General features: G+C 38.5%; 1 protein-coding gene across 1 annotated transcript; it reads left to right on the forward strand.

Moving 5' to 3' along the window:
- Positions 1–12,442: 12,442 nt before the first annotated feature.
- On the forward strand, positions 12,443–12,931 carry LOC141627495 (uncharacterized). Its single transcript, XM_074440740.1, has one exon. It carries the CDS (start codon positions 12,443–12,445, stop codon positions 12,929–12,931), a length of 489 nt encoding a protein of 162 aa, XP_074296841.1.
- The last annotated feature ends 2,015 nt before the right edge of the window (positions 12,932–14,946 follow it).

A 14,946-nucleotide genomic window follows, 5' to 3' on the forward strand; every position in this document is an offset into this window, starting at 1 on the left:
CAACGGGTCAAGAATTCGGTGAATCCCTCCTTGTCATTCTGGGTTAGGACCTCAAGAGTATGGGTGCTGGCTTTGATTTCGACATTGTCGGCATATTGCTTAGCAAATTCAACTGCAACCTCATCCCAGGTAGTAAGTTTCTTCGGGTCAAGGGAGTAGTACCATTGGCAAGGGATAGGTTCCAAGGATGATGGAAAGATCCGGGGGAAGAGTTCTTGTTTGACCCCTTTTATGGCCATGTAGTCTTTGAAGGCTCGAATGTGATTGAGTGGGTCCTCCACTCCCTTGAATTTGGGCACATCAGTCAAGGTAAAGTTGTCGGGTAGTTGATCCCCAACGGGTTCAAATCTTCTATTGTTCTCAAGGTGGATATTGTTACCCTAGTCTTGGAGTTGTTCTTCCAAGAGCTTGAGCTTTTTCTCAGTTTCAGTCAAGGGAGGAGTGTTGTGCTCTCCAGTTTCCTGGTTTTCCAGGGTGTCGATACGGGTCTCGACGCGATCCAGAGTGACCTTAAGAGCAGTGAGTAGGCTGGCTAGCTGAGCGGTGGTGACATCTCTGTTGTCGTTGTTGTTGGACGAAGTCGAAGACGGGGTCATGGTTCTGAGGATGAAAAATGTCTCACATTACAACTCAATCCGACACGGTTCGACGACTGAACTCAGACAACAGAAAGGACGGAGCAAAGATCACACTCAACAAGACGAGGGTGACCGTGTGTGGTACCTCGGTGCTGATTCGATTTATAACGTGACGGTGTTGACCGGACTTGACACGCGTCCAAATGTAGTGGCGTGACGCCATTGGACGAGTCTCGTGGTGAGAGACTCATAAGTAAAGACCCATAAGTACGTTTTCTTCGACCCGATAGACACGAGGCGGAATTGGAAACGCGGACTGCAGTTTTTGAAAATAGAAATTTTAAAAAATATTCTTTTTGTCGCTTTATGGACGGCTTCCGAAGATAGGGATCTCCGCAAGTCGGTCAGTTGAAAGGTCGTCTTAAGTTTGTTTGCAAAAGACAGTTTGAGTTTGAGTCGGCTCGGAAAACAATGTACTGTTTCCAGAGACGGTTTTTGGAATTCAAAATTGTATGTTTTGAAAATCGGGTTTAAAAAGTTTGAAAAGGTCTCGGGGACGGTGCGTGGTCCTCGGGATCTCGGAAGTGTCTCGAAAAAAGGGTGTGTGCCTTTCTCGGGTTTTAAAAGAGCAATTGTCGGCGCAAAATGGGTTAAAATCCGTGTATAGACGCGGCGATTATAATGGCGTGAAAAGGTGTTTTGAAATGGTTGTAAAAAACCGGGTTTGAAAATCGTCATTACGACGGCCTAGGAAGGCATGTTGAAATGGTTATAAAAAACCGAGTTTTGAAAATCGTCATTACGAAGGCCTAGAAAGGCGTGTTGAAATATGGTTATAAAAAACCGAGTTTTGAAAATCGTCATTACGACGTTCTAGGAAGGCGTGTTGAAATGGTTATAAAAATCGGATTTGAAAATCGTCATTACGACGGCCTAGGAAGGCGTGTTTGAAAAGCAACGGTCGGCGAAAGATCGAGGTTTGAAATGGCCATTATAACGTCGCAAAAGGGTGTTTTTGAAAGTTTGAAAATGACACGGAAGGACTTATGATCACATAACACATAAGCACTCGCAGTTTCATTATATTATGCATAATGTTGACACGGGTTTTGGCTTAAAAGGGTGGGTTAAACACCAAGCAATCTAACCCCGATTTGCGAAAGAGATACCAATCCAAATAAAATGTGTAAGGAGGGTGCCCTAGCCTCGTCGTCGAAGGTGATGAAAGCTCTTTGACGAAACAGAAATGTGTAACGTCAATGGTATGCTTGACTCAGTCGAGATTCAAACGCGGGGATGAGAAAACTCACGCCGACGAGACGAGCCAATTGGTCAAAAAGGGTTAGGTTGTGGGCCCGGAAAGGAACCCGGCCGTGACCGTAATATAAATTAATGCATTCCAACCAAGACCTCCTTCGAGTCTCACCTTCTAGGGATCAAAAAGACACAAGTGTCCTAGTTTTCCCCAGCAGAGTCGCCAATCTGTGGACATGGCCCACCTGCGCGCCCGGCTCAATCTGTCGGGGGTACATCGGTCTTTTGAAAGCCACGCTCGGCGGCGTTGAAATGCTTTCAACCAGATCGTTTTAGATCGGACGGTTTCGTCTCGGCAAGGGTCTCGAAATGATTAGAGATGTTCGGAGTCCCCACCAAGAATTTGTGGGATGATTGGAACCCGTTCGAATCCAATTTATACCTCGGTCAAATGAAGCACAAAGCAGTGTTTGACATAGGTATTAAAGATAAGGAATCGTCCCTCTTTAGCATCCTATCTCTAAAATGACTCTTGTACGCCCTGGATAAGGTCGTCCACTATCCAAAGTTTCCGAGTAAGAGGTAAAGGCACGTATTGGAAAGCCCTTTAATCAGACACCCAATCCCGCCCGCGGTAGCAGCCTCTACTGATCGATCTTGGTTGGTTGAATGCAAAAGTTGATAAAACGGTATAAATGCATGAATGCGCATCCAATAGTTTAAACCTAACATGTGAGAGCTTTCTAAGTCGGTTGATTTAATCCAAATATCAAGTATAAGATGTCGAGTTGGATTTATGGTTGATTTGCATGCAAGACGGAAATTAAACATCCATTTACCGGAATAGGTTTATGGTGCATAACATGATCCATTTGTCTTAGTAAGACGTTTTGAAAATACGGTATTTGAACGAGAAAATTAGTCGTCTGATCCGTCCTATATCCGGGTTAGCCGGAGTCGGGATCGTCCTAGACCAAGGCTGGAAGGGGAATAGACCCTGTATCAGGTAGCCAGAAGAGGCGCGAGCCTATTGGCGATGTAAGAGGGTCTCCCCTGGTTTGAAAATAGAAAAAGAAATGGCCTGTTTAGGCGCGGGTCAGTCAGCGGTATATGACGTGTTCTGACCATTGAAAGACGTTTGTAAAACGTGTTGAAAAATGGGTATTTGAACCCGTTTTGGTTTGAAAAGGGCGTTTAGGCCGCTTTTATGTTGATTTGAAGAACGAGACTTGAATAACCATCATTGTTTTGGCGGTATTCGATGTCGGGTTCGACTTTGCAAGCTTGACATGAATAGTTTTGAAAATGATTATGAACTAATTGTTTTAAGTTCATTTGAATATAATTAGTCAACATTCATCATCGTACTCGGGTTAAAATCCGACATGGTATGTAGAACGAAGGATGACTTTGTATTGGTGACTAATACATTTATTTTTGAAAATGTAAAGAAATGATGAAAGGCTTAAAAATACCTTCCAAAATGTAAAGAAATGAAATAAAAGGCTTTAAAATACCTTTTAAATGTAATGAAATGAAATAAAAGGCTTTAAAATACCTTATAAGTGTAATTAACACAATATTATAACCGAAACACGGATTAAACCGCCATGGTATTAAGAACCAAGGGTGAAAAATGTTTTATGGTTAAAAACTTGTAAAAATAAAAAGGATTTGAAAATATTTGAAATGGTAAAGACCGTTTACAAATATGAAAATAAGGAAGGTGAAGAGACCAAATACGGATTGGACTTAAGGCTAGGCAAGGTCCTTCAGGCGCGAGCCTATGTGCTACGTAAGTAGCCTCTGCCTCAACCAAAAGTCCGGTTTTGGCTCATTCTTCCCGTGTTTTGGACCATGTTATGCATGATTTAGCATGTTATAGTCATGAAAAAAATGAAAACATGATAAAAGAAGATTTTTACACCCTCATACTTATATGCTTGGCTTATGGCGAGAAATCGACGTAAGTTTATCAACTCGTTTGGTCGGAAAACTCGGTTTAAAAGCGTTTTAGTACGTAAAAAGAGTTTTTTTGTTAAGTTTAGTGATGATGTAGTGGTCAAGATGGTCGGTCAAGTGGTTTAATGCACAATGACGGTACCAAACAATGTGTAAGGCTTGTGTTTACGATCGGTAGGTCGTAAACACGTGTCGGATTATGACTTAGGAAGTCGAGTCGAGAATTTTAAGAGAGAAAAGAGGGGACGGACGCTCGCGTAACCTTCAAATGGTTACATTTGAGAGGTATTTATAGCAAAATGAGTGGTTGTGTGAGTTTTGAGCGACGTAGCCACCTGAGCTGCTCAAAGTGGCGCGAGCCATGTAGCACATCTTCGAGGTGTCTTTTCGCTTTCACACAAGTGCAATTATGATTTGTTCTATCCTAGGATTTGTATGAACATGTTTGGTACTTGACTATGTAAGATTCTGAGAAATCTTAACATAGAAGCATTTGAATGGTTTGTTTTTTTTTGTGTTTGACTCGTTGTTGGAGTCGGGATTTTCATTTTAAGTCGGTTTTTGGTCCGGTGTCGGTTTTGTCTCTAGTTAGTGTCATTGTGACCCCGTCGTTATGAATTAAACACTCCAGGTACTTTTGAAAAGTTTTGAAATGTTTTATTTTCGAAATTGTTTTAAGTTTTCCGACGTAAAGTTGTACACAAACTGTCGATCAAACGCTACGATTCCTAAGCATGTTGTAGTCCGATAATCATCGGGTGTTTGTTGGAGTCTCAACAGATACTGGGTATCTACAGACATTTGCGTAATAAAATACATGAGAAAGGGAGAAAAATATGCTTCTTTTTTTTTTAAATTATTATCCACAAATAATTATTGTATCCTTATTTATAAAACATTGATCATGCATAACTAACTACGACCTATTCCCTATAATTAAATTATATGTATCGTATTTTAAAATTTTGAAGTTAAAACATAAAAAATTAATATTTGAAAAGGATAATCTATTTCTATTTATAACTAAAAATATTTTTCTTCAATTATAATAATAAAATATTCAAACAGACCACGCAAAGCGCGGGATACTACAAAGTATAAACATATTAGTGAGTAAGATTACTGATTATATACATGATACATATTAAAAAAACCCGTTTTACGTAAAAATCTTACACAAGTGTTTGTGGATATAATTCCTACTAAACTAAAAGATTAAGAGTTGCTCATAATTCTCCCGCTCAATTGATTGACAAAAATGGTGGGCCTATATTAAAAATATAAATTTTAATTGATTGACTAAAAATTGCACGCACCGAATAAAATATTTCAATCAAATCAAATGTCAAATAAAAATATGCTTTAACACTGCGATTTTCTAAACGCTCAATTGATTGACCAAAAAACGTGGGCCCATATATAGAAAATAATCTTATTAATATGGGTAGTTCTTAATAAAGGATATGCAGTAAGATTCAATAATTCTAATTTAATTTCCTACTAAACATAGAAGAAAAAAGAATATAGGGGGTAAATAGTATTTTTAATTATTTATAAATCGTCCTTCTAGATGTGTCGTATACTGTTTATATATGTTTCCGTTATAAGGTCAATATGCGCTTTACTTATATTTCGTATCTAACTCAATCCTCATATCCCCCCTATAATCCTCCTATAACTAAAACTAAAAGATTAAGTTATCTATAAATTTTTTCGATCAATGCAATAACAAAGTAATGACTCTATATTTTTTTGGAACAAAACCACAAAGGGCTTTAAATCATATTATCAAAATCAATCGTCACAAATTCAGCAATGTATTGAGGAAGATCCTCGTCCCAAGCTCTTCTACCTAACTGCCATGGCAACACATGAGCTAATTCGTGAACCACCATATTAAATGACATGGCTGTCGTAACCCTATCAAAAATAAAATCAACCGGTCTCTATAAAATGTAGTAGAGGCAATCGGGCATCGAATCCTCAGGGAGATGGGAATGTTGTATGCTAAACTAAGTCTGTCTTAGAAACCGTTTCTTGGGGATTTGATTGTTTGATTCTAAACTACGGAGATAAAGAGAGAAGAAACAATAAAGAAACAAACAATGAATAATAAAGAAATTACCAGAAAGACGGAAACAGCTAGGACAGTCGGTTCACCATGGTTATCTAGAGATCAAATCTAAGGTCAAAGGTCAATAAAGACTCGGTCTGTAGGGTAGTGAATAGGCCCTTCCTGTCCACTATTCGCCCTAAAACATTACTAACTTAGCTTCCGCCCTCATTAGAATATCCTATTGCTCACTGCAGGTCTTACCCCTTCCAATCTTCCGATCTAGGTCAAGGCATAACAGATCAACTAGCTAAATGTGTCGACTCAAGCAGCTAATTGCTATTAAATGTAGTGATTAACAATACAAACCTAATTCTAACTAAACCAAATCACCTAATCAAACCTTCCTAATTACCATGGCTGCCCTTATGTCCTAGCATAGGAGGATTAGCAATGCATAATAGAAGTTGAGGAGATTATAATAACAACTAAAACAGGTAAATTGAACATGATGATAAGTTTCTAAGCAAAACAAGAGAAAGAGCAATAGAAAAAAGATGAATAGAACAAGAATAATAATTGCAATAATAATTAATTAAGTTAAAGATCAGAAATACCGAATACAAAAGGAGTTCCAATCAATGGAGATTTTAGGTCTAAAAAGTAAAGTGCCAAGAGAAGAGATAGATTGCCGCCATTCGCCATTCTCCTTATTTATTCTAAGATACCAAATAAAATATCTGAAAGATAAACTAAAAGATTGCGTAAAATTCAAAACCACTCGATCGAGTAGAAATAAACTACTCGATCTAGCATAATAGGAGTCGAAAATATCGATCGAGAATAATAAGTACTCGATCGAGGAACACAGAAAACACCTATCTCGATCGAGTGAAACAAATGCTCGTTCGAAGGTCTTCAACATCAAAGTTACTCGATCGATAGGTTTAATCAACCAATCTTAGTCGATCGAGCATAACAGCATTGTATCAGCGTGGATGAACTCAGAACATTTTCCGAAACCACTTCACGCATCCTTAGGTGACAATTTCCGGACTCCGATTCTTCCATTTCCAAAATGCATGCTAATGGGACTGGTTCAGGCTTGATTTAGCTCACTTCAGGTCCAAACCTGCAAATAATACAAGACAAACCAAAGTAGATAATTCGGGGGCATTTGTAGCTAGATGCTACATAAATAACATAGAAATGCGTGTAAATATAAGATAAAAACTCTATATAAATTGAACGCATCATTAAAATTATGCCTAGTAAATAAAAACTCAACATACTCAAAAGAAAAACATAAAGCATAAGTATCATCGTAAATAAGGAAAATATCGCTTCGGCCAGAGCTCTTAGTCTTCAAGTCTTTCATCACAGTCAAGCAATCACTCACGATCTCCACGATCTCCTCTCCCGTATATTCTGCTCTTAGCCATACGTTCATTAGATCCGTAACTCTCCCTTTAACACCCTGAAGAACATTCCCAAAATTTGATGGTAGCGTTGAAGGGAAAAACCTCCCGAAAATACTTCACGGCCACCCCTGCTATGTCCTCAGTTTTCTCATACAATCTCCCCTCATCATCAAAAAGCTTGTGAATATGATTTCTTTGCTTTCTTTGACTTGTTTTACGATGAAAAAATTTAGTATTCTTGTCTCCATCTTTAAGCCAAATCGCACGTGACCGTTGTCGTTAGAAGAGCTCCTGCTGCCGCAATAGCTTAGAAATATCTCGCACCACCCTCCTTCTCTCCTCAACTTCTATATGAGACCTATACCCTTCGTTGAGCACCTGGAGTCTTAAGCGCTTCTTTCTCAGCTCCTTCACAACCTTCCCAATATTTATGCCCTTCCACTTTTGAAGGTCCCTAGCACAATTTTCAATAGTCTCGAGCAAATCCCCATCCTACGGCTCCCAGGCCCTCCAAATTGTATCTTAACACCCTTATTCTCCTACCCACACATGCTCAAATCAGAACTTTTTACTTTGAGCTCCTTCATCCCTGGTTCTCTTGTCGAAAACAACCTTCAATGGGGCGTGGTCTCATCACTCCCTATCAAGATGAATAGCTTTGCATAAGGGAACATCTCGAACCATGGTTCTGTACCCATAGCTCTATTAATTCTGCTCCTTCTCGCCGCTTTGCCCATTATCGAACATGAACTAGTATCCCTTATAGGGAACATCACGAAGCCCGCACTTGCATCCCTAAAGTTATTCATCTGCCATTGGGCTCCCTCACCACCTTTCATCTCGTTAGAAAACAGAACCTCATTATAATCTCCTACACATAACCAAAGGCTTATCGATTCCGCCGCCAGAAGACAAGCAAGCTGTCAAGAGAAGTGCATATCTTGGATAGCTGGCCAGCCATAATGTAACACCTCGTAAATTCGAAGACCTTTATTATATTTTAAAAGTAATATTTTAATCTATTTTAATTTAATATTAATTTATTTGAAATAAAATCTATTTGATAAAATATAATCTTATTTTATTTTGAAGAAATGTAATTATTTTTGATAGTTTAGAAATGTTTAAAAGTGATTTAAACTATATTTAAACCTTTTCCTTTGATAAAATAGATTTCGGATAAAAGTCGTAAAATCGGGATTTTCCCATTTCTTACGGTCGTTGGGTAAACGAGTTTGGATATTGGGCATATGAGTACTTAATCTTTTAGTAAAATCGTGTTTAAGAACTTTAATTTTCTCGGAAATCGCGTTCGACGAATATTTCTAATTTCTGTCGAAACGAACCAAAACGTAAACAATTGAAACTCACCCAAACACCCTACCCAAAACCATGCACCCTCCATCCTCCATAGGTCTCCTCTTCATCTTTCATTTCCTCAATTCTCATTCTATCACTTCCTTCTCTCAAACACCAAATTCCTCTCAAAATAACCTCCTTACAATCCCTAAATCCACCATAACTTCTTCATTTCTCCACCAAATCGCATAAAAATTATATATTCGGAATCCTCTCTTTAATCCTCATCTACTAGTAAGCTTTATTTTCATTTCCCCCAAATTTTGTTTAAGACACTTTTTTTAGGGTTTCGAATTTAAGCTTAATAATTGTGTTTTTGTTGTTCTTATAGGTGAAGAATTTGAAGATGAGTTAGGTGACTCATATGTTGTTGAAGATGAAGAGTAATTTTGGGTTTTAGAAGCTTTCTCAAGTTATTACTCGACGAATTAATGTCACATTAGTAGTTGTATTCGTTGTTTGTTGTTGTTTGTTGTTGTTGTTGTTGTTGTTGTTGTTGTTGTTGTTTGTTGTTGTTTGAGACGATCTTGTTGATAAATGAATGAATGGAGTAAGATGAGTATGCTTATGTTTAATTTATGTTAACCATTTGTATATTACTGTTTAGAACAAATTTGGATGAGGAATTATGTGTTGTGACAAGTCCGCGTGTTGGCTGGAACGTGTCAGTACCGGACCGAGACGTTTTCCAATGTTTCCAAAAATATGACAGATTGAACGGCATCGAAAAATTAGGTGGTTTAGCCACTTGAATCACTCAATTCGGAGTCCGTATGAGTAAATGGCGTCGTTTTATCGATAAAATTTATAGAAAAGTTTACCCTTGTGTGAGACGGTTATTTATACTATTTTATTATGCGAGAATTTAATTGAATTGGATATTTTGTAAGTTGGAATGTATTTCCTTATGTTGATAGTTTTTCACATGATAGAAATTGGAAATAGCATGAGAATGATATTGTGATGAATTTTGTGATTTGGGCCAAAGTAGGCCAAGACTCTGAGCTGGGCCAGATTGACCGAATGAGTTTGGTCAAACTAGGTTTAAACCGGTCAGCCTCGAATTGACCAATGACCCGTCGCGCGACTAGGGTCGAGGGTTTGTCTTTGAGGTTAGTTTGGTTGTTATTGGATGTTTTATGTTTATGCCTTGATATTTGTAATTATCATTTCACATGTTGGTTGTTGGATGCTTTGGATGCCTTATGCTTGAGCCTTATTGCCTCTTTGCCATTTTAGCTTGTTCTCATGGATTATGGTACTGTTGGTTAGCTGGAATTTGGATTATTATCGATATTGGAGATATTGTTGGATTGTCAACTGAATATGCTTTTGCGTAGTCTTTCATATGCTAGGGTGTGTATGATCTTTTGTGTGGGCAAGGTTGGACTCTTTGCCCCTCTTATGATTAATTGGGTGTCCTACTTGTCTTGTGTGGAGTGGGCTAAAGTATTCAAGCTGGGACTAGGTCCTAGGTGAGTATTTCGGTCTTCGTCATAGATAGGCTATTATAGTCTTTGACGAGTATATGTTCACCGCTTAATAGCCTTTGTGTCTTAGCTTGGTGGGCTTATATCCAAGTTAGGGCATGACCTCCTGACGTACTCTTAGAAGTATGTGGTCAGCTTAAGTACTAGCCAACCCTTTGGTGGACTCCTTAGGGGTACTCATGTGTGTGATCATGGGTCTTGAATGCGGTATTTTTCGCATGTCGCTAGGTCTACGCAGGTTTAGGACTAGAGTGTTTACCTTACCTCGTGGTATAGACTCGAGTTACAGAGTGACTATTGACTGTACTAGGAACTTATGCCTGTCTCTAGATATATTATCCTTTCTTGTTTGATGATTCTATGAATCATAGAAGGTGAGATGCAAGCCGGCTATGGTTGATAGAGTTTGGATTCCTGGATGTTATGTGATTCACATGATAGTGTAGTATGAGTCGGTCTAGTATTCACATGCTAGGACTATGTGTTGCTATATTGTTGTTCACATGATAGGCACGATTGTCTAGCATCTATATGCTAAGGCTATGTGTTGTTCGTATTCATATTCTTATGTTTATATGTTATATTAATTATGACATTTCGTGGCTGGGAGAACTCGGAGTTACTCCCCACTGACTGTGGCTTTCGTATTTGTATAAAATGCGATTGACAGGTATGGTGATGCTTATATGGGGTTCATGGACGAGCTAGCGAGCAAAGTAACCTTGGGACCTAGATTGGCTTTATTTTATTATGACCCTTGAACACTTTTTATGTCATATACTTTTTTGGGACATATGTCTCCCTTTTTGATACTTGGGTTGTATAACTTTATTTCGCGACTTTAGCGATGTTTTATTTATGAGGTTTATTTTGGACCTTGCATGTTTGACACCTTCCCATTTGGATATTTTTATAACAGGTTCAGGTTTTAAAAATTACAGGTTTTTACCCAAATGAACCTATTACAAACATATCCATGCAGTTTTTATCTAGAATTATGTGTTTACTTTTCCGCAATAAATGAGGGTGTCACACATAAAATCCCGGTATCCTACTCTTAATCTCTCTCATCTCTACATCGAAATCCATATGGTGAACTGACGCACTCCTAAGATTACACCGTACACCGTCTCGCCAAAGAAACGCCAAACCTCCTAATCTACCCACACTATCTACAACGACTCCATCATACCCATGAAATTTCCCCCATACCTTTCGCATCTCCCTGCTACTTAATTTAGTCTCTCACAAAAACACCAACCTAGCCTCCTCCCTCCTGAGCAAATTTTGTAAGCCCCTTACTACATCGGGGTTGCCCAGCCCCCTGCAGTTAAGGCTCAAAATATTTATAATGTCCGCCGGGGTTGAGCGCCCTCAACCTTTGCCCCAGGTGAACATTGTAATACTCCGTATTTAATAATTATATAATAATAAAATTTTATTATATTTAGCGAGTTGGGCTTGAGACGGAATAATAATAATAATAATAATAATAATATTAATAATAATAATATTAATAATAATAATAATAATAATAATAATATTAATAATAATAATATTATTAATAATAATAATAATAATAAAACTAATAATAATATTAATAATAATAATATTAATAATAATAATAATATTAATAATAATAATAACAATAATAATAATGATAACAATAATAATAATAATAATAATAATAATAATAATAATAATAATAATAATAATAATAATAATAATAATAATAATAATAATAATAATAATAATGTAGAGGGGATATGAGCTCACTCTCTGTTATTCTGAGAGCCTTTGCCACCTTTTCTGGGTCCTCAGGATTTGCAATGAACCAAGAGAAGTCTGAGATTTATTTTAATGGAATGGATGTTGGGGAGGTTGCATATATCCTACAACTGTCTGGTTTTAAGGTGGGTCAATTCCCCTTCAGATACTTGGGAATTGCAATTTCTTACAAAACAATGGTCGTGGGAGACTGTTCTAGGGTGGTTGAGAAGATTGTTGAGATTATACGAGGATGGGCGGCTAGGAAGCTTAGCTATGCTGGTCGTCTAGTTCTTATCAAAGCTGTACTCACTCAACTGCATGTCTTCAGGCCAGAATCTTCATAATTCCTCTCACTGTTATTGATAAGATCACAAGCATTTGTAGAAATTACTTATGGGCATGCAGTGATCAGTATGGTTGAGCTCTTGCTGTAGCATGGGAACAGATTTGTCTGGGGAAAAAATATGGAGGTTTGGGAATAGTGGACTGCAGACTGTGGAACACTGCTCAGATTGCTAAGTACACTGCTTGGCTAGCTACTAAAAGTGACCACTTATGGATAAAGTGGGTGGATCATGTTTATATGAAAGGAAGACACTGGTTGATTATTCTCCTACTTCTAGTTCGAGTTGGGTGTGGAGGACAATCTGTAAGGTCAAGGATAGGGTGAAAGCTGGCTTTGTGAATGATGTCTGGTGTGCAAATCAGGGGCAGTACACAGTGGCTAGTGGCTATGCTTGGTTGCAGGGGGATCAGGTTAAGGTGAATTGGTGTCATCTGATCTGGAATAGGTTAAATCTACCTAAGTACTCTTTTATAGGGTGGTTAATGATTCAGGGGAGACTTTACACTAAGGACAGGATGATGAAATTTGGTGTTATTTCCGATGGCTTGTGTGAGATTTGCAGGACACAGATGGAGGACCATCAACATCTTTTTTACTCGTGTGATTTTAGTGTCATATGCTGGACTCTGTTTAGGGACTGGCTAGGAGTACCTCTGCCTGCTACTGATATTTTGCCTTGGTGCAGTGTGGAGGTGTAGGTCTCTGTTAAAAAAGTAGCTAGTTTATGCAGCTGTGGTGGCTTTGATTTACCATATTTGGATGGCACGGAATCTCTGTAGGGAGGAGAAAAGGGTACCTGCTCCAGGGTACATAGTTAATGAGATTATGCGATACATTCAAAATTTTATAGGAGCAGGGAGGTGTTGTCTAGATTTAAGCTTCGTATTGTGCTGTAAGCTTAATTGCGAGGTTGTTCATGAGTAAGAGTAGTGTGTAACAATGCTTTGATGTATCTTAGTTGACGATTAATTATATATATATATATATATATATATATATATATATATATATATATATATATATATTCACATTTCACCAAAAAAATAATAATAATAATAATAATAATAATAATAATAATAATAATAATAATAATAATAATAATAATAATAATAATAATAATAATAATAATAATAATAATAATAATAATAATAATACATAATACATAATACATGTATTATACACTCCCACCTACCATTTTACCCTTATATACATACCCCCACCCATACTACCCTATCCTTATCATTTCATTAATCATTTTCACCACACAAATAAGAGAGAAAAAGAGAGATTTTAGAAGAGGAGAAGATTTTGTCCCTCCGTCTCGAGTTCGTAAGGTAAGACCGTCTTATACTAGCCTTTATGTCATTTATTTTATACCTTTGACTCGTCCCGGCCTTGACCCATCCTTGACCCGTCTTTGACCACCAATAAACTGTTGTTGACGACCCACAAAGGGCTTTGACCGAGTTTGAGAAAAGGGGTTTTTGGGGGTTTTGGTGACTCGGGTTAGGGCTGCGGTTTTGAGGGTGTTATGGGTTGGTTAGGGTCCGGTTTCAGGGTGGTAGTTGTCGAGGGTGGTGAGGGGAGTTGAGGGGTGGTCATGGTTGGTTGATAGGGTGGCTGTGGTGGTCGGGATTTGGGGTAGAAAATGGGGTGTACGGACGGTATGATTGTTGTTGTATGTTGTCGTGTTGTTGCTTGTTGTTGTCGTTGCTGTTGCTGGTGGTAGCTGCTGGCATGGTGTCCGTACTTAGACCGAACGTGGTCAGGGTGGCACCATAGTGGTGGTGGCGGTTTGTGCGTGTGGTGGTCGTGTTGAAGGTGGCATGCGGTGGTGTTTGTTGGTGTTGTTGCTTGGTGTGGTGGTTGGGGGCATGAGGTGAGTGGCAGCTAGGGGCTGACCTGGCCACTGTGGCTAGGTGGTGGTCATGGTGGGGAGAGGTAGTAGTGGTTGGCTTGAGTCGGGTTTTAGGATAAGAGTATTTAATTAGTCGTATACGTATTTGTATAAATAGATTAGTATATTTATACGTATTTGTATACATATTAGATTGGTATATTTATACGTATTTGTATAACTAGATTAGTATATTTATACGCATTTGTATTATTATCGTATTTTAGGAAATGAGTTTTGTGAGACGGTTTTACGAGACGGGCCTAGCTTGTGTGACGGATTGCTTATGCGGTAGGTTTATCGTACTCAGTTTCATTGTTGCATTTGTTTATAAAATGAGTCTTTATCTTTCATTTGCATTGAGTGAGTCGTATTGTGTGATATCGGCTTTGACGGCTCGACGAGTCGGGACATTTGAGGAACTGGTAACCATGGGATGTTTGGCATGTCATGGTGTATGTTGTCTGTCATGCATTTCATATTGTGACGGTTGTGATTGTATATGCTGGAGGATTTGTTGTTGTTGATTATTTTGGAGACGTAAGACGGTTGGGAGACCGTCTTGCGCTTAAGTCACCTCTTGGATCTTCTCACTCCAAGAGGGATGTGCACATTAATGGCTTGAGTTACGGAGGGACTCGTGTGGTGGAGACACGACGTCTGGCAGGGGATCCAGTTAGCTTCAGGACCCGGTACGTCTGGACGTGTCCTGATACCTTTTTGTGGTTATCGGTATGTCTGGGCCTGTCCCGGAACCAGGGTGGTTGTCGGTATGTCTGGGCGTGTCCCCGTACCATGGTGGTGGTTGCTTGATAG

This window comes from Silene latifolia, chromosome Y, assembly GCF_048544455.1.
Source record: "Silene latifolia isolate original U9 population chromosome Y, ASM4854445v1, whole genome shotgun sequence".
NCBI lineage: Eukaryota > Viridiplantae > Streptophyta > Magnoliopsida > Caryophyllales > Caryophyllaceae > Silene > Silene latifolia.